Consider the following 24,786-nt stretch of genomic DNA (forward strand, 5'->3'; position numbering starts at 1 on the left):
TCCAGCCATTTGTTGTGCAGGAGTTCCAAGTCACAGAGAGGGGAAGGTGGGCACTAGTGAACACACCCACCCGAGATTCTCTAATTATGTGATGCTCAAAGACTTTTCATTGTTTGGTTAATGATGGTTTAGGAATCTGCGTCTCTCTCTCCATATTTCCAGTGGCTGGTAGCTTGGTGCGCTCAAGTAAAGAGCTATTAGCAGTCGCTTAACGCACCCTGGAACCGTGACTGCAGAACAGCGCTTGACTTATCTAGCCTGCAGGGCAGTCATTCAGAAGAAAGAGCCGCGGTCTCCCCAGATGGACTGCCTCGCCAAAAATCAAACGGGGCAAGACCATTCATGTCAGGGCTGGTCTGTGTGGATGGATGTGCAGGGTGCCCGTGTACGTGTGCGTGCCCTCCCATGCTATGTTCACGTATGGGTTCCTAAGAGGGAAGGAGAGGAGAGGGGGAGGGAGGCAGGATAAGGAAAGAGGACGCTGTAAATCGTCCCCATGAACGGCTTTGGACTGAATACATGTCGTCCGTGTGCAGGACCACTGACTGCAAACCTCCAAGTTAGCTCATCCATCGCCCTTCATTTTGCCACCGAGTGTTTCGTCACTGTTGTTTTGAAGCTCAGTGGAGACGGGGGGATGGGCTTCGCAGTGCTGCTAGTCTACATGTTCTCCTTGTTCTGGGTCGGTGCCTAATAACTTTAACAGCGTTTCCCCTCTCAAGCTCTCGACAGGAGGTGGTGCTTTGGGGAGGAGGTAGCCTGCCACCGACGTCCCCCTCCATGTCGGCGGCCGCCCTGGGGTCACCGATACGGGAGTCCAGAAAAGGCAGATGCTGGAGAACGGCCCGTGTCGGCGATCTTCTTGGCTTTCCTCTTGATCCCGATACGAGAACTGTAGTGGGCAGGCCCGGGTAGAAAGTGGCCACGTTTGCAGCGAGCAGATTAGAGGGCAGATTCGTTTTCCCGGTAACTCTGACCCCCGTAGGCCAAATCTAGGCTGAGGCCTTACAGAGCTGCAGGAATACTTTTCTCCTCAAAAAACGAAGAGCTCTTTAACAGACCTAAGAAGTGTGATTGCTGCAGGAGAGGCCCTCCTGGCCCTGGAGAACGCGTTTCCCGTACGGGCGGGCTAACCGCTTCGCCGCATCCTCCCTGCGCGGTTTAGTGCCGTCAGTGGAGGCTCCTGGCCCACCGTCCATCCCTCCTTCCGGCGGGGCTCCCGGGCAAGCACTGCAATGTGAGGAGGTTCTCCTCTGCCCCAGAGGAGGCCGTGTCGGGCATCGCCCAGATAAAGCTTCCTTAGCACTGAAATCCGGGCTGAAGACAGCGTCGCCGTAGCAGTGGGAGGGATGGCCATGAGCGAAGAGCGAAGTGAAGTCTCCCTGGAATTGGCAGCCGGGCGTCTGCGGGGGACACCTGGCTGCGTGTCCCGATTAGAGTGACAGGAGCCCCGGGCCGGAATGGCAGCGAGAGAAGCCAAATCCCTTCTCTCTGCGTGGCGAGACTCTCCATGGCCCTCGCCGTGCCCATTTCCCAGACAGCCCTGGCATCTAGATCTGATTATCTGCCAGCACGTGGCACTGCCAGGCTTTGGACAGAGCCCTGGTGAGCTCTGGGTGTGAGCTGGGAGTGCAGATTCCCCAGCAGTGACATGGCGGCCAACGTGAGATTGGTGTGAGCTAAGGAAGAGCCTTCATGGGTCCTTCAGTGTTTATGTATGGGAGAAAGCGGGAGGGCTCGCGTCAGAACCCGAGTTGGGCTGGACCTCAGGCGCATCCGATCCGATCTGGACCTGCCCCTGATCTGTCCAGCCTCTTCTCCAAGGCAGAGTGTCTGGCCCTCTGTTCCCTTCGCCACGTTCAACGTCACCAGTTGCTTCCCTTGGCCTGGAGCCTTCAGGAAACCGCTTGTGTCGCCGCCGCTGCTGAGGAAGACGTGCCACGCTCTCTCTTCACTAGTCACCGTTGTTTAGGGCAGAGAATGGGATGCCAGGCGCATGAACTCGGCTTTCTTTTTGACATTTCAAATCTGGCAGGAAAACAGAATTTGAAGGCCCAGGGCTTCCCTCCCCTGCTTTTGTTCTGCACTCAGCAGTTCCCCATCGGGTTCTGGTTGGGGTTACCAAAAGGGAGCCATTCCTTGCGGGAAGCGGATCTAAAGCATTGTTCAGCTTCATGTGGTCCCGCCCGTGGTTCCGCAGACTCGGCTCTGAGACTGGACACGTGAAGCAAAGAACAGGGATTTCAAAGTGTTTCTGTTTTTCAGGTTAAATTTTTTCCGAGACGTCCCTGACTTCCGGGTGCTGGCATGTGGTGGAGACGGAACGGTGGGCTGGATTTTGGACTGCATAGGTAATGGAGTGGCGTCCTTGAGGGAGCTGGAGGGGTGGTGGCAGGCGGGCCGAGCGCATTGCTGGGCCCCAGCAGCTCTTCTCCGTGTCAGAAAGTGTCTCACTGGGGGGCGGTAGGGAGCACATGGGCAGGCGGGTCTTGTCTCTGGAACAGAGCTGTAGGCCGCCCCCCGTGAAATGGGCCCCCGAGGCCACCTGAGAAAAAGGAGAAGTACACTCAAGCCAGAGCTTCTGCGAGGCTGGCGTGTGAAGCCAAACTCGAAATCCGAGCTGTTTCAGCGCGTGGTCCCTGGTGCGCGTCCACCTCCGTCCCAAGTAGCCACTTCTCCCTCCTTCCCTTGGGGTTCTGGATCTCCCTGCTCTGTTGGTCGTCCCGTTGTTCCTCGGAACAGCCTGATGCCTGCTCCTTCCTCCAGTGCTGCTCACTGCCTCCACTCCTAAATCCGGGTCCTGTGATGAGCATCCTCTTTTGCACCACTTGGTGGCGGCATCCAAGTCTTAGACCTTGATCTTGAACCCTAGATGTTGGGAGGAACAAAGAGTGCCGGGGCCTGGCGCAGTGTGTGCCCTGCCGAGCTTGCCTCGGGCGCCGTGCTTTTAGTGCCGGCATCTGCAGTCTGCTGTGTGCTTGTGGGACCCAAGCCCTGGGCAGACTGAGACCGAGTCTCGTTGCCTTTTCAAACAGAGAGCTGAGCCTCCGCCAGTCCCAAAGGGAGGCGGGTCTCGTAGGAGACACGCCCTTCCAGGGAGCCCCTCTTGTTCTTCAGTGAGCCCCTGAGGCAGCAGCAGAGGACCCCGCCTATGGGGCACCAGAAGAGGCAGCACGGATTATTACGTGCATCTCGAACCCGTCACTCGTCTTCAGTTCGTTCTGCTTCTCAGAACGAAATCCACCCGCAGACGTTGGCATAGCAAAAGGAGCGAGGCGAGGAGCGCAGGAGATGGGGCAGGGACATAGCGGCCGCGCTGTCCTCTGTGCTCCCCACCTCGCGGGCTCGGACGCCCCCTGCAGGAGCCCGTCACAGCTCCTCCCCTCCTCTTTACCCTGCATCCCAGCATGGCCCACCCAAAATGCGGGCGGCCGTCCTCGGGGCCCCTGGCTATTGCAAGGGCAGGAGCAGGGCAGGCTGGCCAGGGAGGCTATCCCCTTGTCCCCACCCCCGGCCATCTCTTCTCTTCCTATCCTTAAACTCCTTCATGACGGCAGTCAGAACAAATGGAGGAGCGGAATGACCACGAGGACACGCAGAGATCCCGGGAACAGTCATTTGGTGTGCCGGCAAAGTAGCCAGAAACGGACGCACGAGGCTCTTCCTGCGTCTCGGTCTTTGGGGGGTCCCTAGAGATGCCGCACAATCTGTAGCCGAGGTTTTGGTCTTGCCACTCATTCGAGTGTTTCTTAAGTGCCTGCTCCGGGCCAGGCCTGAGCCTCAGGGATTCAGAATCACAGCCAGAGACCCCCCACATCCGTCCTGGCCCCGAGAAGCCCACTGTGTGCTGGGAAGTAGGAGGCAAACGCTTCTGGGTTTCTGTGAACTTCCTTTTCTTTTACCCAGGCGCCCTAGCGAAAGCCCTTTCATGGGGGGGGGGGGGGGTCCCATTAGGGACACCGGCCGGCTCTCGCTTAAGTTGTCCGTTTTCCTTTCCATTCCACAGAGAAGGCGAACATCGTCAAGCATCCTCCGGTCGCAATCCTGCCTCTCGGGACCGGTAATGACCTGGCCAGATGCCTGAGATGGGGCGGAGGTAAATAGAGGGAAGGAAGGAAGGAGGGAGGGAAGGAAGTAGAAAGGATCGAGTCTGACCAGCCAGGACAGGCTCATGAAGCCTCCCACTCAGAAAGGGTTGGCCGGGGAGCCTCTGCCCCAATAACTGAAGCGGCTTTCTCTTCATCTCCGGAGCCTGTTGAAGGCTCCAGGATGTCTTGGCAAGATCATTTCTCCGGGAATGAACTAGGCTCCGGGCGGAGCCTGACGCAGACCCGCCCATGGGCCCTTTGGGTGGACTGGGCCCGTTTGAAGGCTCTTCAGCAGTTGAAGATGGGTTTGGGGGGGTCGAGCTCCTGCCCCGCCTCCAGGCTCCCAGCGGCCTCTGAGGCCTGGTCTTAGGAGAGCCTGGGAGGTTTCTGCGGGTGTCCAGTGGGGGGAGAAAGAGGGGGGGGGGCTCCCCATTCCACCCATTCAGTCTGTGTTCTTGGGGGGTTCCCGGGCCCTGGTGAGGGTCAGCGCAGGCGAAGGGGAGGGCCCGGCGCCGTCATGCCCCCAGGGGCCCCCCCATGGCCCTCCTGGCCCCATTCCTCTGTCCTTTGTGGCAGGCTACGAAGGGGAGAGTCTCATGAAGATCCTCCGAGACATCGAGAGCAGCTCGCAGGTCCTGCTGGACCGATGGAGGTTCGAGGTGACGCCGCTCGACAAGGACGAGAAGGGGGACCCCGTGCCTTACGCCATCATCAACAACTACTTCTCCATTGGCGTGGTGAGTGCACACGGGAGCGCCTGGCACAGGTGCCCTTCTGGTTGGGACCGGGCCGGGCTGCGGGGCCTTGGGCCCAGGGCGGAGCTGCTCCCGGCGAGGGGGGGGTACGAGGTCGGGAAAGGGCCCGAGTCCAGGTCCCTCCCGAGGTCCTTCTAATGAGCACAAATGTAATGATGTCATGCCCAGGAGCACACACATGTGATGATGTCATGCCCAGGAACACACATGTAATGATATGCCCAGGAGAGCACACACGTGATGACGTCATGCCCAGGAGCACACACATAATGAAGGAGCACACACATAATGACGTCATGCCCAGGACACATGTAATGATGTCATGCCCAGGAGCACACACATAATGATGTCATGCCCAGGGGCACACACATAATGACGTCATGCCCAGGACACACATATGTAATGTTGTCATGCCCAGGAGCACACATATGTAATGATGTCATGCTCAGGGGCACACACGTGATATCATGCCCAGGAGTACACACACGTAATGACGTCATGCCCAGGAGCACACACATAATGACGTCATGCCCAGGGGCACACACGTAATAACGTCATGCCCAGGAGCACACATGTAATGACATCATACCCAGGACACACATATGTAATGACGTCATGCCCAGGAGCACACACATAATGAAGGAGCACACACGTAATGACATCATGCCCAGGACACATGTAATGATGTCATGCCCAGGGGCACACACATAATGACGTCATGCCCAGGACACACATATGTAATGATGTCATGCCCAGGAGCACACATATGTAATGATGTCATGCCCAGGAGCACACACACATAATGATGTCATGCCCAGGGGCACACACATGATGACGTCATGCCCAGGAGTACACACACGTAATGACGTCATGCCCAGGAGCACACACATAATGACGTCATGCCCAGGGGCACACACGTAATAACGTCATGCCCAGGAGCACACATGTAATGACATCATACCCAGGACACACATATGTAATGACGTCATGCCCAGGAGCACACACATAATGACGTCATGCCCAGGAGCACACATTTAATGATGTCATGCCCAGGAGCACACACACGTAATGACGTCATGCCCAGGATCACACACACGTAATGACACAATGTCATTCTCCGGAGTTCCCACAAACACACTGATGTCATGCCCAGGAGTACACACACGTAATGACGTCATGCCCAGGAGCACACACATAATGACGTCATGCCCAGGACACATGTAATGACGTCATGCCCAGGAGCACACACGTAATGACATCGTGCCCAGGAGCACACACATAATGACGTCATGCCCAGGACACATGTAATGACGTCATGCCCAGGAGCGCGTGCACACACACAATGTCATTCCCAGGAGTTCCCACAAACACACTGACGTCATGCCCAGGACACACACATGTAATGATGTCAGCAGGGCTGTGCTGGAGGTCCCAGAGGGGTCTGACTTTCTTCTCTGAGGCTTGATTTCACTCAGCAGGTTTCTGCCCTTTTTTTCTTTGGGAATTTCAAGTTCAGATGGAACAAATGAGGGTGTGTCAAGGAGCAGGAGGTGTGACTGGGCGGGGCGGGGTGGACACTTTCTCCCTGGGTAGAGCAGGGAGGGAGCCGCCATTCCCGCCGCCCTGGCTCACTCGGAGCCCAGCCAGGTGCCCCCGTTGTGCAGGGATTAGCTGGGTCAGTTCTCGTGGGCAAGCTGTGGTTATTGCCCGTGTTTTACGGTGAAGAAGCTGAGGCCAACAGCCATGAGTGGGCTGCCCAGAGGGACGCAGCCAGCCTTTGGTCGGAGGCCCTTCTGAGGTCAGGTCTTCTCCCATCAGGCCCAGCTGTAGGAAAGAGGCGAAAGTTGTCACCACAGGCACGCGGCTTTCCGTCCAGAACCTCGCAGGCTGCCCGGGTCCTCCTCCTTTTATTGGTCTCCTCTCCCTCCCTGAGACCCCCTAGAGTGTAGTATAGACAGTTGGCCTTGTGGTTAGTATTCAAGTCCCACCACCAGGGTACAAGCCCTGTGGCTAGGCAGGGAGAGAAGGAAAAGAAGGAAGAGAGGGAAGGAAGGGAGGAAAGAAGAGAGGGAGGGAGGGAGGAAGGAAGGAAGAGAAGAAGGAAGGAAAGAAGGGAGGGAGGGAGGGAGGAAGGGAGAGAGGGAAGAAGGGAGAGAGGGAGGAAGGGAGGAAGGAAGAGAAGAAGGAAGGAAGGAAAGAAGGAAGGGAGGGAGGGAGGAAGGAAGGAAGAGAAGAAGGAAGGAAGGAAAGAAGGAAGGGAGGGAGGGAGGAAGGAAGGAAGGAAGGAAGAGAAGAAGGAAGGAAAGAAGGAAGGGAGGGAGGAAGGGAGAGAGGGAAGAAGGGAGAGAGGGAGGAAGGGAGGAAGGAAGAGAAGAAGGAAGGAAGGAAAGAAGGAAGGGAGGGAGGGAGGAAGGAAGGAAGAGAAGAAGGAAGGAAGGAAAGAAGGAAGGGAGGGAGGGAGGAAGGGAGGGAGGAAGGAAGAGAAGAAGGAAGGAAAGAAGGAAGGGAGGGAGGAAGGGAGAGAGGGAGGAAGGGAGAGAGGGAGGAAGGGAGGAAGGAAGAGAAGAAAGAAGGAAGGGAGGGAGGAAGGGAGAGAGGGAGGAAGGGAGGAAGGAAGAGAAGAAAGAAGGAAGGGAGGGAGGAAGGAAGGAAGAGAAGAAGGAAGGGAGGGAGGGAGGAAGGAAGGAAGGAAGGAAGGAAAGAAGAGAGGGAGGGAGGGAGGGAGGGAGGGAGGGAAAGAAAGAAAAGATGAAGTTTTTGGCTTATGCGCTATGGAAAGGCTTAGACCAAACCGACTTTAGGATGACTTGAGTGGCTGCTAGACGTTGAGCAAAGGGCTTCCTTGCTCAGCGGGTCAGTGAGCCGCCCATTCACAGCTCCCTTCCCCAGCCTGTCCAGTCTCTCTGATGAAAAGAAGCCGGCCCTGATCTCGTCCCTTCTCTGGGGTCAGGCCAGAAGCCTCTCCTGGCAGTGTCTGGTCTCGGGTTCGCGGTGCTCTTCCTTCTGTTTCTATTCTTGGGATCACTGTATATTTTTTCTGGTTCTGTTTCTTGAATTTAGCATCAGATTCTGCGTTTTCTCATCGTCTTTGATGCTCGTCCAGCCCAATTAGGTTAGCCGTTCCCCAACTGACAGACCCTCCTTGAGTCTCATTTCTTCACTGGTGCACACAATGCTCTGAACATCTTCTATGTGGGGTCCTTTTGAGGGAAACATTGTGCAGTGGCTGCAGAGGGACGTTGTAGTCGCCATACAATTCTCAGTGCTTTCCTGCTGCTTGAGAATGCCCCGAGCAATGGGGGACGCTGAGGCTGGGGAAGAGAGAGGCTGAAGCGTGCAGGGACACAGTGGAGAGGCCTGGGTGATGGCGGCCTCCATCTCTCCAGAAGGATCAGGCTTTGGGATCCCCACATCATCCAGGTGGTGGGGCTCTTCCCACCTCATGGCATTTGGGGATCAGGGGCAGAGTGGGGGCGGGAATAGCTAGGGCTGGGTCTCTGCAGTGGGTCTGGGAAGTCTGTGGGCCACAAGCGGGGACAAAGAGAAGGCAAGGCTTGGTTTGGTGCATTTTCAGTATTTACGTGTAGATCTGGAACATCCGATGCTGTTATGAGATACTTGATGAAAGTGTTTGTCCATCTCAGTGGTGCTCTTCTCATCCAAAGCAGGCTGGTTTTGCTCACTCGTTGATCAAAATGAACAACTTTTCAAATTCATTTCAATTGCATCTGACCCCTTAAAGACCCTATTTAAAGTTTTCTTGGCAAAGATACTGGAGGATGTTGTTTCCTTTCACAGCTCATTGGACAGATGAGGAAACTGAGGCAAATGGGGTTAAGTGGTTTGCACAGGGTTATACAAGGAAGTATCCAAGGCTAGATCTGAACTCAGGAAAATGGTTCCAGGCTCAACTCTCTATCTACTTGTCCCTTCGCTGTCCTTCTGAACAGCTATTTGGTGTTTACTATATATCAGGTGAGAGGAGATGTGATTGGGAAGCCTTGAAGGCAGAAATAAGTCAGACTGGCTGTGGAACCTTGGGGAAGCTCTTTGCCTGCCAGGGGCTCGGGTCAGTCTTGAAGCCTGTGGTATACCTCCCTGGGTAGGAGGCTAGTGCCTCCTCTGAGAGTTTTCCCCACCAATGAATCATGGTTCTACCCCCGTGACAGAAACTGTATAACAAGCTGGAGACAAAGAAATACTCTTTGGAGATGATTGAGAAAGTTCTCCTCTGGGTAAGAATTCTCCCTCTAGTGACAGCTTAAAGATCCTGGTTTCTTGGCTGATAGTTTTTTTGGAGGGGGGCTGGAGGGGGACAATAAGAGTATTACTACGCCAGCATTTGTATAGCAGGATGTGAACTTTTATATTGGAGCGTCATTGAAGCATTCTGGTATTTGGGGCACTGAACATCCTAAGCATCTGGAGTCTGTTACGTCATCATCTCAACCTGCCCTCCCTGGCTTTCATTTCAAATTCTTCAGAAAATGCCCCTTACAGGATACTTCAGTACACAAACAATGCCTAGAAAGCTACAAAGAGAACCCCAAGATGTTCGGGTGGGGCACCTCTACCAGAATCTCCGAGATTACCCAGATAAGAGTCTCACAGAAGAGAAGGACATAGCTGGATTGAAATGGGAGTCATTGGAGGGAGGAATCCTATTGATCCAATTACAAATTCATTAATTTATCACCTTGTCTTGGCGATTCTAGAATGGCTTAATTAATAAATGGCTATTTAAAAGCAATGCTATTTGGAGTCACTTAGACACTCCCTAACAATTTGATGGTATATCAAGCTAACCTCATCTGCCTCCCACTTATTACAAATTGCCTAAAAATGAGTCTGAAATTCCGGACTCTTTTCTAAAGTAGTTCCCCTCCCCCCCAGTCTTTTGTATTTGCATTGCTGAGATTTTCCATTGCATCAGTCCCCCTGCCTCCTCCCAGAAAGACTTGTCTTATCCCTGCCTCCTCCGAACCCCTTTGTAATCTGAAGTCTATGTGGGTTAGATTTATCGTCATTTAAAGGATTAGAAATTAAAATGTCTTTGTATTATTGTAAAACATAGTTTTGATCTTACCTGATGTCTTTGGAGATAGCCAGGTATCCCTTGGACCACAGTTTGGAAAATGTTCTCTTATATAGCAAAGAATCAAAAAAGGTAGGAAGGTAGAGAAACAGAAGCAGAGACAGAGAGACAGAGACAGAGAGAGAGAAAGGGAGAGGGAGAGAAAGGGAGAGAGACAGAGAGAGAGAGACAGAGACAGACAGAGAGAGAGAAAGGGAGAGGGAGAGAAAGGGAGAGAGATAGATAGATGGAGAGAGAGAGAGAGAGAGAGAGAGAGAGAGACAGAGAGAGGGAGGGAGAGAGAGAGAGAGACAGGGAGAGAGAAAGAGAGACAGAGACAGACAGAGAGAGAGAGACAGAGAGAGAGGGAGAGGGAGAGAAAGGGAGAGAGACAGAGAGATGGAGAGAGAAAGGGAGAGAGACAGAGAGAGAGAGACAGAGAGGGAGGGAGGGAGGGAGGGAGGGGGAGAGGGAAAAGGAGAGTGTATGGGACAGGGAACTCACAAGCCTTCATGTTAATGAGTAGAGTACATAGAATGAGGAGGGAGGAAAAAATAAATTTTATATCATCTTATATTTGACCCTAGAGGTCATCAGGAGTCTCTAGTGCTCATTCATAGATACTTGTTGAATTGTACTGGCTTTGGCCAGACTCTCATGTTTTCCTCCTTCTCCTTTGTGCTTTTCCATGCTTTGTCCCCATTTCTTGGGACACATTTTCTCTTCTTCATTAACCTGTAAAATGTTTCTCCTCTTGAACGTAGGCAGTATGCCCTCAAGCCAATGTGGGTCCTTGCCAGAGTCCACAAGCTTGGAAGGGTTGTTTCCCTTCCCAATTTCTCCTTTCACAATCCATCAATCTTGGTTTGGATTTTCCTAATGACAGCTGATGTTTCTAAAGCTTACAGAGACATTTCTCACTTATTAGATCCTACTGTGGAACGAAGGGATCGTGGAGGCAGAGCTAAAAGAGACATTGAGGCCATCTTGGCTCACCTTTGCAGATTAAAAAAACTGATTAGATAATTTCTATTTGATACTGTCACGACATTGTCGCTGTTCCCGTCTCCAGCTCATTCTGACCACTGAAAGGCAATAGAGATGCTGACAGACTTGCTAGTTTGCTCAGGTTCCACAGAAGCTTCATGGAGGTGGCTGGCTGTTGGCTTCCAGTTCAGAGAGGACCACAATGGCCTCCGTGCGTGGGGGTCACTGTTGAGTGCATCTCTCTGTGGCCGATCAGACCACTCTGAGCTCGTGATCTGCAGACACATCCTTGTTGCCAGCAGCAATGAGCACGTTTGCTAGTCAAGAATAGTCCCCCTCCCGTCCCCATTGTCCTCTGTGACACTTCTTCTGGCCACGACCCTGCAAAAGATAATGAACTTGTTCGCCCCGATGGATATTTGCTCTTAGCCAAACGGTGCTCCTGTGAGACATGCAAGTACTCATGTCAGGCTGCTTCTGTTTTCCCTACATGGAGGATTGATTTTGTAGCAGCTGTTAATCATCCCAGTAAGTTCCAATTTGGACACTCTTCAACAGAGAAGTCAGCACTGCGAGCATATGCAAGTAAAGCCAGGAGAATTGCAAATGCTTCTGGAAATGTCCCCCAGCTTGTGGAAGACAAGACGGATCCAGAAACAAATTAGCATCACACACTGTGGAACACAGGGGAGCCAAAGCAGAAAAGTCTGCAGGGAAGGGGAGTCCATCGGCTGGGCTGGGGCTCCCCGGAAATGCCCGGGTCTCTGATGAGGACAAGCGGGCTTTGATGCCTTCGTCTCTCTCACAGTCCGCGGGCACTATCAAGGAGAGATGCGCGCGGGCATGATTAATGTCCTTCAGCCCTAGTCAGTCACTAAAAGCCTGTCCCTCTGCCAGTGTGCCTTCATTCTGGTCACCATAAATGGCAGGTTATAGGTCTGGATCGTCAGCTTTGTCTTTATGACAACACTGATTCTTTCAGCGACCAAAGGAAGAGGCTGTCCATCAAGCGTAGCGCTCGTCTTCCTCAAAAGTGGGCATGCGATCCAGCTTCCGGTCAGTGGGGTCCCACGCCGGCTGGGCTCCAAGTCGCCTGTCCACCACCGTGCTGTGAGGGCTTTGATCCCGCTCGTCCAGCCCTCTCGCTCTTTGCTCTGTTACAAGTGCTGGGTATTTTTACATTCTCCCACCTGTCTTATTCCTTAGATCTAAATTTATCTTGACCAGATGGTGACAGTGTTCTAGAAATTATGCTGAGTAAGTTGAGCCTCGGTGCTGGTTTTATATAATATAACACCTAGAGATGTCCCAGCCCCTCGAATACACTCTGTGCATCCAGATGAAGCCGTGGAGTCTTCCCCTGAATAACCAAATGTGAAGTTAGCATCCGGAGCCTCACAGGAGGAAGTGGCCAGCCTTAAAAAGCACACAGGATCATATGAATCCTGGGCCCAAGGGAAATGTTCTTCTTCTGTCTTGATGTAACAAGCTAACTGTGAAACGAGGCCCTTGCTCCCTGGAAGAAGTCATTATTTCCCCGGAAATGGGCCCCCACCCCACGCTACCCAGTCTACCAAAGAAAGATCATGGAGGACTTCCAGTACAGGCGACTCTTCCCTCCTAGAGGAAGTGGGGTTTTATGACCCACTACAGGACTGACCCAGTAGTTTCCTTTTCCAGTGACATGGGGATGATAGTCTAGAAGGAATTTATCATTCTTTGTAGGAAGGAAAAAATGGCATTATTTACTGGGTAAAAAATGGGTCTCTTTACAATTCTTTTTTTCACAACTAAGTTTTCAAAGAAAAGAAAGTCTGCCTTTAGGAACCTACTAATTGAGAAGAATTAGGGATTCTTGCCACCACCACCAAGAAAGACCCTCTCCAGAGTGACTCCAGTCATCTTAATTCCCATTGCCCCACTCTTCATGCTCTGCTGCCTTGGAGGCTGCACTTAGTATTGATTCCAAGATGGAGGGTAGGGGGCTCAAAAAAAAAAGGACTGAACCATCTAACAAACCCAAATCACAATTCACTCTGGACATAGCTAACTCTTTGAAATGCTGATTATATTCCCAATCTGTCCGCTATTATTGCCCGTGTTTTTCCCCAGTCTGGTTTCCCTCTCCTCCCCCAGTAGCTAGCTCTTTTAAATTTAATTTCATTTTCACAGGTTAGCTCTAAAAGTCAGCCTGTTACCTGCAAAAGACAACAGTAGATTTCAGTTGCTAATCAGATTGCCCTGGTTTTGAGAAAGTCACAATGGGATACGCAAGCCCAGAGCATTTTGTAAGATCTGATTTATTTGAAGAATGAAGTGAAGGGAATACAATTATACTTATTTTAATAAGAAATAATTCTACTTTCATTCATTTCAGGGGCTTTGCAAACATGATTATTAACAATTAAATTTTAATCAGATTTTATTTTATTTAACTGTGTTGAGCTTACTTAAATACTGAGTGGGATGCATGGAAGGGAATTTTATTTTTCATTTTCCCTTTGATATTTGAGTCATTGAAGCAGTCTTCCTTGCCAGTTCTCTTGCTCACATCTGATCACAGGAGCGATCACTCCAGTGGTAAAGGAAGAAGCAACAGTTCATAATATTCATTACAGTGTGAAACAAAAATATACAATGGTGAGCGAAGAGAAGTTTTACTTTCTGGATGTCTGGGAAAACCAACACAATCTTTTATGTATCTTTAGATCTTCTCAAGAAGTAGGTAAGTCATTGGAAACAGGAAAGCATGTAGGGCAAGGCACAAGTGATGGATGGCTAATATCCCCGAAAGATGTTAAGAAATGCAGCATCCTAAAAGAGACTAGATGCTAACCCAGAGTAGATAGAATTCTCCCCCAGGCAAGGGAAGGAAAATGGAATTATTCTTTTAGTTCCTGAAAATACTAAGGTTTGATTAGACATTTACCATCCCCTCCACCATTCAACAACTTGTCTGGTTGTCAGGGGAACTATCAGGACAAAACTCACAAAACATGGCAGGCATGAATCAATCGTAGTGACTATTATATGTTGGGCACTGGGGTTACACAGGGGGAAAAAAAGAGAAACAGACTCTCCATTCAAGGGTTTTCAGGGAAAGCAACATACATCCAAATTAAAATAAAATACATGCAAATGAAGCATGCAATATTTTGGGGAAATTATGGGTGTGGGTCGGCTGGGATTCAGAAAGCCTTTTAAAGGACGAAGCCCAGAAGCTGAACCTTATCGGAAATGAGGGTTTTGTCTTTTTTGATGGGAAGAGCCCAGCCACCCAAGCCCTACGTGTGGCCCCCACTCAGAGAGGCAGTGCTAGCTATGAGAGTCTTCCTGAAAACCTGCACCAGGAACCAGAACTGCTTCTTAGGTCAATGAGACCGAATCGGCCATGCGGTATGTAATTGGCTGACAACTCTGTTAGTGCACGCGCCAGAGTGTTCACTGGGTCAGCGAGGAGGCCTTCTTTTCTCTGTGAGAGGCCTCATCTGCTGAGTGATGATTAACAACCCCCCCCCCAACCCCATGCCTGATGGACACGATGGCAACAGGCAGGGGGCTCACTTCTTTCTCCCGCAATTTACCCTCTTGTTCTGGAAGCTGAAGGAAATTGGATTGTTCCTGGGAATGCCTCAGGATCAAGACTGGGAGCCTCCTAAATGTCCCCAAATGTGGCACTTATTCTCCAACCAATCATGAACAGGCCAGTCACAGGCTCATCTTCCCTCCAGTCCCTCTTTCTTCTTTTTAAGTCCCATATACATACACATACAAATATGAGATAATATGTCACATCATATGTTAAGCTTGACTTGATTGTAATAAATCATAAAAATGCTTAACGGAGAGAAATTGTCATACGTTGTAACTAAGAGTTAAAATTTTGGGGGAAACTGAGGCAGGTAGAAATTATTTTCTCTCTGCAAGGAGTATTATATTTTTAGAGGTTTATTAAAGGTAAGGAATTTAAGAATATACAAGTAAGAGAAGCATGTGTCTAGGCCCAGAGAGGCCTAGACAACCTCACCTACATTATGAAAGAGACCCATCTGCTTGCAAGCGGAAACAGGTATGAATCTTAAAATTTCTCAGACATGTGAATGTTAAAAATCCTCAGACTCTACCTTAGAACATTTGGTTAAGACTATTCCCCATTTTAAACAATGCAGGTACTTGATCAGGAATGTGAGAACTCTAACATTACTCCACCCATACTTAAGCATACTTTAGGGGAAGATAAAGTTGTAAACTCCTTACTGAACAATGAAAAAGTACTTAACCCATATTTGTAGTGAGGCAAAAGCCCTTAAACTAGGTGTATTTTTAGATCTAATACAAAAGGGTGCTAAGTATCTACGAAGGTCAAATAATTAATCACTAAAAGTCAGGCAACTTGCAAAGTTGCAAGGGGCAAAGAAGTATGAACTTACTCAGAAGTTTTAGTCTATCCAGAGAAGTTGAGAACTGAAGAAGATGTGAATTAAGAATGGTCAGTCCTGTGAAAACATCTACTGTGATTGGTAGATGTGAGAACTTAGGGGAGGTGACATAGGAGAGGTGACATAGGAGAAAATTCTCTTTAAAAAGATGTCAGAAAGGCCTCTGGAAGGTTCAGCTTGCCAAAGCTGAATTGAAGGGCTCGGTGGCTAAACTTAGTTGAGCTGAGGAGCTAAACTGGAGGGTCTCTCTGAACATTAGAATCTTGCGGTGAGTGGATTAAAGACTGACTGATCTCTCTCTTAAGGCTTAAGCTTGGGCTGGCCTAGCCTTTTTCTCATTATTTCCTCTTTCTCTCTCTCTCTCCCTTTCATTAATTCCTTAATTTGTATTAATTAAAATCTCCATAAAACCCAGCTGAGTTGGTTATTTCATATTTGGGAATTTTTCCCATGGTGACCACTTTATTTTTAATATAAAATCAAGACACTGTCTTGAAACCATATTTTCGCGGTCACAGTTTAAGGCAAGCACTCTTTTATCTGTAACACAGGAAAGAGACCCAGTAGCCTTTACAGCCATGTTAAATATCCCATCTTGCTCTCGGCTCGGGTGAGGTTACAAGGCATTTTGGGAAGTGAGCAAGGCAGTCCCGAGTTCAAGTCTCCATTTGTACATTTCTCCGTGTGATCATTTGGGAAGAAGGACTTCCCCGAAGGATCATAAAAACATAATTTAAAGATTACAATAATTTGAGGATAAGAGAAAAAAAAAGACAAAACCAATAATTGCTGGACACATTGACAAAAAGCCAGTTAGGGGGCAGTCCCCTTTGGCATGAAAGTATACATACAAATAAATGTTCAATCAACTACACCCAAAGTTCATTCTTGATCTTCTTGTGCAGCTTATGGTCTGGAGGCTTCTTCATGGTGTCTTCTCTGACAATTCAGTTTCTGGATTCAGAGGTAGCATCTTTCTTTACCTAACATTCTTCTCAAAAGGAATTTAAACTTTGCAATTTAAATAATAATATTTTTTACATTTCCACGTGTTGTGGGTGATTGAAAAATACAGGATCACTTAGGGATGCATGGCTGAGGTATGAGGTATATGAATCAATTGGTAAGAAAAATTAAAAAGACATCAGAAAAATCCAAATAAAAAAAGAAAGTACATAGTACAAATATGTAGTTATCAATATCCCCCAAATTCTCAATAGCCCAATTAATTACAATAGCAAACAAATACAGTCATTTTTACACAAGTTGCTGTATGGCATTTAAAAATGGATATTTGTCACATTTTTTACAATCATAGCAAATCTTTCAACCGTGATAATAAACATATTTTTAAACAAAATAAAACTCATTTTGGGTTTAGAACATCATCAAGAAATCTAGATATCATCCTGGTGGAAGTAAAGTAGTGAGCTGAAGAGTATAAATGAGGGGTGCTCCTTTTTTGGAGGCTTTTTAGGGGTACAAATGCCCTGAGATTAATTTTGTATGCACTTGCAGTCAGAAATTTTGGGATGCAGGACACTTATGTTTAGTGATCAATTGGGGAGACTAGTCCCCCAATCATCATCAGGGATCAGGGGGGGTTGTGATTTTTGAATCTCCATCTTGCTTGGTCTAGCACCCAAAATTGTACACACCCACACTACACGGGCATGTGCTAGTCAATGACAAATCAGAAATAACTAACTCCCCACCTGGGCTGTCCTAAGCCAAGCTTGAGTCACCATTGGCACTTGTGAGGCACAGGAAGTGAGGTAGGGAAAAGCCTCGGGAATTCGCTCACTTCCTGTGGACAGGGCTAGGCGCCAGTTCGTTCTAGGAACATGAGCAGGGAGGAGGCCCACAGACAGCTTTCCTTCAGATCGGTCACATGAGTCCAGGACTGATTCTCCTTTCTACCTTGGCCTTCGGGCCTAAACTCCCTCTGGCTCTGCCAGAGGTTGAGTTAACCTTTTTCCTTTTCCCCCTTTTTCTTCTCTTCCTCTCCTTCTTTCTTACTCCTGTTGTGATTAAACCACCATAAACTCCAAAATTTTAATCTTTACATATCCCAGAATGCTTCTCTTGTCCCCCTCCACTCCCCACGAAAGCAGCTAAGGGAAGTCGTATGTGTACTGTCCTGTAGCAGTGACGCCTCACTTCCTCTTTGTTGTGTTGTGAAACAAGTCACCTATGAGAAGAATTCCAGGCGGCAGTAAAGTGAAGAATGGAGCTTTGCACGCCCCCCCCCCCCCCGCCCCCGGACTCTATCCTTGGGGGGCCGAACACCGTCTGTGGCCTGAAGTCTCTCCACGCTGTCCCGGAGCCTTGCCTTGTGGTTGTTGTTCCTGTGTGCAGCGTGTTCTGGTTCTGCTCATATGGGTTTTTATCACTTCACACAGGGCTTTCCAGGGTCATTTGTCATTTCTTATGGCTGGTAGTATTCCATTGTGCTCCCATGCTGTACACCCCCTCTTGTGAGAAACTCTCCACCCTCTGCCTTCCACGGGTGGCACCATTGTGGCTCCCCTCCTTCATTGGCTTCCTCCCCCTGCTCCATACACTGAGGGCTCCCCCAGATTCTGTCCAAGCCTCCCCTCCCCTTTTTGCTCTTATTCCCTCCCTTGGAAATCCTACTCACTGGCATGCCCCACCATCAGCTCTGTTTGAGTGATCTGGACATCTTTCTCTCCGGCCTTGATCTGTCCCCAACACTATTGTTTTCTGACTCCCTAGTGGATGCGGTCACTTGTGTTTCCTGCTAATCATTCCAACCCAATGTATTCACATGGAAATGATTCTCCTTCTGCTGATGCACCACCACCCTCCTGTTGGCCAGTTGTGTATTTAAAATTAGCTCCTCTTTCCCTCCCATTTCTCACGTCAACGTTTTTGCCACATGCTGCCAGTTTTACCTTCCAGAGAGCTCTTCAATTGGTCGCCTGCTTCCCCTTGCCACGGCCTCCAATCCTCTTCTGGCCTTGGTCTCCCCACCTAGACTGTGGCTCTGGTCTCCGGACAATAAGAGCAGTATCTGCCCCCTCATCCACCGCTCACACTGACACCAAATCACCTCAGTAATGCCTGGCGTTCCTCACGCAAAGCAGAAACTTCTGCCTAAGTTCCTTAAAGAAGCCTCTGCGGGCCAGAGAAAGTACAGGATTGGCCAGGTACCGTGGCCACGGTGGCGACCTTGGCGCTGAGGCCAATGGTCTCTGCTACAAGCAGAGTAAAATCTGTGCTCTGGACTCCATGCCCTGAAGCCAGAAGAAGGATTGTGTCCCTGTTCTTCGCCTCACTGGCTTTGCCTGGAGTCGGGACATGCTAAGAGCCAGATGGCAACTCCGCTTCTTGACTCGACTTCCGGCGCTCCGTCCAGCTGCGCCCCATGAGTTGTCCCCAAGCGGAGGTAGTTAAGCAGAGATCAGATAGGAGTGCTGAACCTTCTCTTCTTCTGTGAACCGCTCTGGCCTTCGGGACAAGCGAACGGATCCTGTCCTAGAAGAAGGTTGCCATTGCACCAAGTAGCATGAATAAAGTCACCAGCCTGAGCCCCGTTAACTCTGAGCTTGGGGTCATTTCTGTGGCCACCTGTCCTGAAATCTGGGATTCTGTCCCTGAGAGCCTCAAGGAGCCGCTCACACTTCGTAAGGGGAATCTAAATGAGGTCAGACAGCCTGGCAGAAGCTGAAGTGGGCAAGACGGTGGATGCAGGAGGATGGCGAGGGAGCGACGCCATGCCTGGATGGAGAGGGAGCGATGCCGTGCCTGGATGGAGAGGGAACGATGCCGTGCCTAGACGGAGAGGGAGCGATGCCGTGCCTGGATGGAGAGGGAGCGACGCCGTGCCTGGATGGAGAGGGAGCGACGCCCTGCCTGGATGGAGAGGGAGCGACGCCGTGCCTGGATGGAGAGGGAGCGACGCCGTGCCTGGATGGAGAGGGAGCGATGCCGTGCCTGGATGGAGAGGGAGCGATGCCGTGCCTGGACGGAGAGGGAACGATGCCGTGCCTAGACGGAGAGGGAGCGATGCCGTGCCTGGATGGAGAGGGAGCGATGCCGTGCCTGGATGGAGAGGGAGCGACGCCCTGCCTGGATCGAGAGGGAGCGATGTCGTGCCTGGATCGAGAGGGAGTGATGCCGTGCCTAGACGGAGAGGGAGCGACGCCGTGCCTAGACGGAGAGGGAGCGACGCCGTGCCTGGATGGAGAGGGAGCGATGCCGTGCCTGGATGGAGAGGGAGCGATGCCGTGCCTGGATGGAGAGGGAGCGATGCCGTGCCTGGATGGAGAGGGAGCGATGCCGTGCCTGGATGGAGAGGGAGTGACGCCCTGCCTGGACGGAGAGGGAGCGACGCCTTGCCTGGACAAAACAAAGAAGGGATTCCCTGCCAGTCCAGGTAAAGATGCTCCAGTGCAGGCCTCTGTGTGTAGGAGTGCAGGAGACCAAGGACATGGGGTCCTACAGAGGGCCTGGGCCCGGTCCAGACCAAGAGAGTTACTGGGTTATAAAGTTAGAACTTGTTTTATTTCCTGATCTCAAACAGATTAAGGAAACAGGACCAACAGCTTCGAATATGGGAGGAGTTCAGAGAGCTGGCTTGGATTGAGGAAGGCTGAGCAGTAAACTACAGAGCTATTGATTCATCATTTGTATTTTCTTTGGCCAATAAACAAAGTAAATCTGCGCCACATCTGTCCGCTTGGGAGCTCCTTTCCTGTGTTTCTTAAACCCTTTTCCTAGGTTGTGTGTCCACAGGGAGAGCCCCACCATCAGATCGGACTTTTAACGTGTCCGCGACTCAGTACAAGGCCCAGCACGTACTGGAGGTTTAGTGGGTGCTTGCTTGGTAATCAAGCATGAGACTGAACCCACAAGGGAGCGTGAGGCCAACAGCAGGGGTGGGAAGTGTAGCTCCTACCTGAAGAAGCTTCCAGGTCCATTAGGAGGAGCCAAGACGTCAACAAAGAAGTGACACACAAGGTCACGGCCCCATCATGTTAAAGATGATGTTCCCACTCTTGGTGGCTCCACTTGGGATGTCCTGGGCAGAGACCCTCGAGTGCTTGGCCACGGCTTTCTCCAGCTCCGTTTAAAGAAGAGGAAATGCGGGGAGGAGGGTGGAGTGCCTTGCTCAGGGTCACACAGCTGTGACGTGTCTGACTCCAGGCCTGGCACTCTACCCCCTGTGCCATCTGGCTGCCCTTTTTATTTTGTTTGTGAAAGTTAAGAAGAACCTATTCCGCCCCTCTGCCCCCCTCACTCTTAGAAACCCTGCAGGCAAGTTATCCCACGCTGACCTCTACCAGGAGGTGCTAAGGACCCCAACCCCACAAGTTCCTGTTCAGTCCAGTGTATAAAAGACCCTGGAGGCCGAAGTTGGGGCTTGAGCCATTTTGGGGTGCCAGTGCGAGCCCAAGCTGCAGCCTGTTCAGTAAACTCCCTCTTGTGCTTTACATTGTTGGTTGTCGTTTCATCCTTGGACCCACTCATCGGGCACTGCCAATGAGGAAGCATGAACTGAAGTGTGTGAGAAGGAATGAAAAGAAAGCGAACCACAAAGAAGAGGCCTTTTGAGGAGGTGTCTGTAGAGGCCGGAGGCCACAGCCTGCCCCTGGGGGGTGCTCTTGGGCTGTTGGGCTTCAGGGTGTGGCCCACCCTAAGGGCCAGTGGAGGAGGGTTGTTTCACTTTTGTCTTCGCACCCAGGAGGCACCTAATACCTACTTGTTGATGGATTGGAGCGATTGCTAATGTACTGGAATGAGGGAATGTGAGAATGTTCTGAAAAATTAGACATTAAAAAAAGAAGCTTGGCATGGGAAAGGGGAGCATCTGACAGGAGGAATCGAAGTGGGAGGGAGGCGGGCGGAGGGGCAGAGCTGACATTTGGGAGAGCGCCTAGAAAGCAGAAAGAGGAAAAAGAAGAGAGAGAAAAAATCCCCCGTGCTTGTGCGCTGGGCCTGGAAAGCAGAGAGGGTGACTCTAAAAGAAGCCGCCGCCATACTCGCTGCTCAGGAATTTCACATCTTGTCCTGGGAGGGATCCTGCCAAGAATCCACACATGGAGGTGGTGTTTTTTCTTACTTCTCTCTGCAGCATGTTTAATTACCCCAACAATCTTCACTGCCGCGCCGCGCCGTTAGCATTGGGGAGCCAGAGGAGGGCCAGGCGTCCTGGTTCTTCAGGGAGAGCCTCCAGCCTGGGGGAGGCCCCCACAGTCCAAGCGGGGCACACAGGGCTGGAGGGAAACCGACGAATGGACTTCTCCTTTCGGTCCAATTGATTATAGTTGGTCCCTGTTCTGATCTGGTTCTCCACCTCGAACCCCCAACGCCTCTCCTTCATTGGAGCGATTCCTTTCCTTGAGAGCTCCAGTCAGAGGCCCTTCTGTCCCCACCAATGTTTGGTACTCAAAGCCCTTCAGCCCCTGCCCCTACGTATGAGCCTCTCCTTTTAGGAGCTCAGAGACCCAGGCATTCCGGCCTCCCCTTCACGTCCTGCACGAGACTCCCCGTCTCCGGCCTCCCCTTCACGCCCTGCGCCCTCTCCCCGTCTCCGGCCTCCCCTTCACGTCCTGCGCCCTCTCCCAGTCTCCGGCCTCCCCTTCACGCCCTGCGCCCTCTCCCCAGGGGCCCTAACGCATGCGATCCCCAACTCCTCCCTGAGAGTCCGAGCCGCACCATGGCCATGGCGCGGCGTGGGAGAGGAGGCCAGAGAGATGGCCAGTCTTGGCCTTGGCCTTCCCCAGGGGAGGGCCGCCTCCGCCTTTGCAGGTGCTTGCAGGCGTCCGAGGAGCTCCCGGCCCTTCTGGAACACGCGGCGCCCCCTCACTAGTAAAGGCCAGCCTGCCCTGGCCCTCTGGGCCCCTTCGGACTCCTCGAATCCTTGACGCAGTCCAGCCCAGGTTCAGTCAGTCCAAGCAGCGTCTGAGATCTGTTATCGGACTGTACACATCGGCGAGAGTGCCCTGCTCTGTGGCCTCTGTGGAAGCATGTCTGGAGTGCCCAGGCCAGGGGTTCTGGGCCCGCTGCAGTGTGGATTCTGGGGCGTTTGTGGCTAATTTGGGGGTTCAGATTTAGAGTGTTAGGTTAATTATAGGACATGCCCGGCTGCTTTTGAAGGGGAAAAGGACGCTTAGCTGCAAAAATCTGTATTTTTAAAAGAAAAGTTTATGCTGCGATTTTTCTGCCAGTCTTGGCTGTGAGGAATCCTGTCGCTCCAAAGAGGAGTCAACAAGGGGAAGGCTATTGCGGTCGGCTCGTGGAGGCCTGACACCAAACAGCTGCCCTTCAGTTCCTCTTTTTCTCAGAGATGGTTCATCTACCAGCAGGGGTTCTGCTACTGCCCGAGCCAGTTCTGGGTAACCATTCGGAGCGTGGCCGCTGGGAAACCAACGGGATCACGTCGTTTCTTAGAATGGAGAGATTCCGGCTCTGCTTCCACCTTCCTCCATCAAACTTTGCCAGGAGGGTCGCCGCGGCGCTCCGTCCTAGCACTCTGGAGGGTCCCCAGGTGGGCCAGGGCTCATGCTTCCAGCTCCTGTGAAGCTCAGCTCAAGGAATTGGGGCTGTTTATCCTGGAGAAAGGAAAGCTAGAGGTGGAGCGTGGAGGCCATGACAGCCATTGTGGCATTCTCTGAAGAGTCTGTGGATCTGCGTGCTAATGGACAGCCTGGCCACTCTCGGGTCACCTCTCTGGTCCTGCTTCCTATGTCGTAACATGAACTTCTGGATCTGTAGCTCCTATTTGTAGAGAGAGAAATTGAGGTTCTCCGGAAAGGTGCCGCCCCAAGGGAGACAGGGAGCTGCTCTCGTTTGGTCAGTGTTAGGCACAGACTCTGCATCTCCTTTTTAAGTTGGCTGCTAGAGTTGAAGTTCCACTACACGATTTCCGAGGTCTCGCTTGATCCTAAACGAATCAGTGATTCTGTGAGTGAGTGAGTGAATGAATGAATGAATGAATGAATGAGTGAGTGAGTGAGTGAGTGAGTGAGTGAGTGAGTGAATGAGTGAGTGAATGAATGAGTGAATGAGTGAGTGAGTGAATGAGTGAGTGAATGAATGAATGAATGAATGAATGAGTGAGTGAATGAGTGAGTGAATGAATGAATGAATGAGTGAGTGAGTGAGTGAGTGACTTCCATTTTGAACATATCGAACTGAGGATCTCTAGGCGATGACTCAGGATGCTGTGTAGAGCCTGAAAGGAAATGGGCTCCCGGACCCTCCAGCTCCTTTTGAACCTGGAACGTGTCCCCATGAACCTCTGATGCTTGGGGCTTTTCAGGGAAGGGGCTTTGGCTTAGGGGGACCTAAAGAATGTGTCGCGCTCAGAAAGAAGCCATTGGGCTCAGTGTGGAAGGTAGGGCATCAGTAGGAATAGCATGAGTTGAACAACACTCCCTGTCCTAGGAGGCTTGTTGACATTTTGATAGAAACTAGGAACCTTTCATGAGATCTCGGTCAAAGGCAACATTTGGGCTGTGACACATGAAGGCATAAATACTGGTCCAAGAAGGGACTCCCGTCCACGTAAGCCTTTCTTTCTGGGGAGCTGCTCCGGTCCAAAGGCCAACAGGATGGGGAAATGACTACAAATCCTCTCCCTTCTTTGTGCAGGGAGAGTGCTGGTTTGGGAAGACAATACTGGAGACGGTCTGCAATGCACTTTCGTCCGGCTGCCCTTCCTAAAATTCCCGTGCTCGCCAATCACAATGATTAGCCTAGTATCATTGTACAAGCTCGTACTTTCTGTCTTAGAATCAACACTGTTCTTTTTTGCTGTCTAGATAAAACTTTATTTTGCATTGACAAAAAGCAGCTTCACAGTAAGCACAAGTGATCTGTTTACCTTGTATAGAAGTAGAATATCTTCGTCTGCAATAAAAAATCACGTCTTGCTTTATATAAAACGAGCACGTGCACATTGTGCTGGAACTGCAGAGTCTGTACAGCTTTACAAAGGACAACCCTGTAGATGGGCATCCAGGAAATACTTTATTGCCTGTTAACTCATGGTATAAAACCCACACGAACAACAAAGAGGAAACAAGAGAAAAGAAAGATTAGGAAAGAAAACGGATGAGAACAGCTGCTTCCCTGTAGAGCTTCCAAACACTGTGCGTTGGTTCCACAGCAGAAGAGTGGTTAGGGTTAGCCATGGCGGTTAAGTGACTTGTCACATGGATAGGAAGTGTCTGAGACTGGATTTGAACCCAGGACTCCCATCTCTGAGCCTGGCTCTTGATCCATGGAGCCTGTGTCATCTCTCTGCCCCAATTATGATTATTATTAACATCAAGGAAACCATTGGAAACCTTTACCAATGAATTCCCACCTAGGAATTGTTGGTGAAAGAAACTGTGGCGTGATGTTCAGCCTTGCGAATGGAGGGAAGAAGTTAAGGATCTGAGACTCTGCATTCTTTGATAGAGTTTGCTCTC

General features: G+C 50.8%; 1 protein-coding gene across 7 annotated transcripts in view; it reads left to right on the forward strand.

The window, feature by feature from the left end:
• Positions 1 to 24,786, forward strand: part of DGKB (diacylglycerol kinase beta) — a 643,039-nt gene that overhangs the window by 331,078 nt on the left and 287,175 nt on the right. For all 7 annotated transcript variants that reach the window (XM_056800573.1, XM_056800574.1, XM_056800571.1 and 4 more), the window contains 3 exons: positions 2,266 to 2,351; positions 4,007 to 4,096; positions 4,665 to 4,825. In XM_056800573.1, coding sequence (XP_056656551.1) covers positions 2,266 to 2,351; positions 4,007 to 4,096; positions 4,665 to 4,825 — 337 coding nt within the window. The remainder of the gene's footprint in view (positions 1 to 2,265; positions 2,352 to 4,006; positions 4,097 to 4,664; positions 4,826 to 24,786) is intronic.

Source organism: Monodelphis domestica, chromosome 5 (assembly GCF_027887165.1).
Source record: "Monodelphis domestica isolate mMonDom1 chromosome 5, mMonDom1.pri, whole genome shotgun sequence".
NCBI lineage: Eukaryota > Metazoa > Chordata > Mammalia > Didelphimorphia > Didelphidae > Monodelphis > Monodelphis domestica.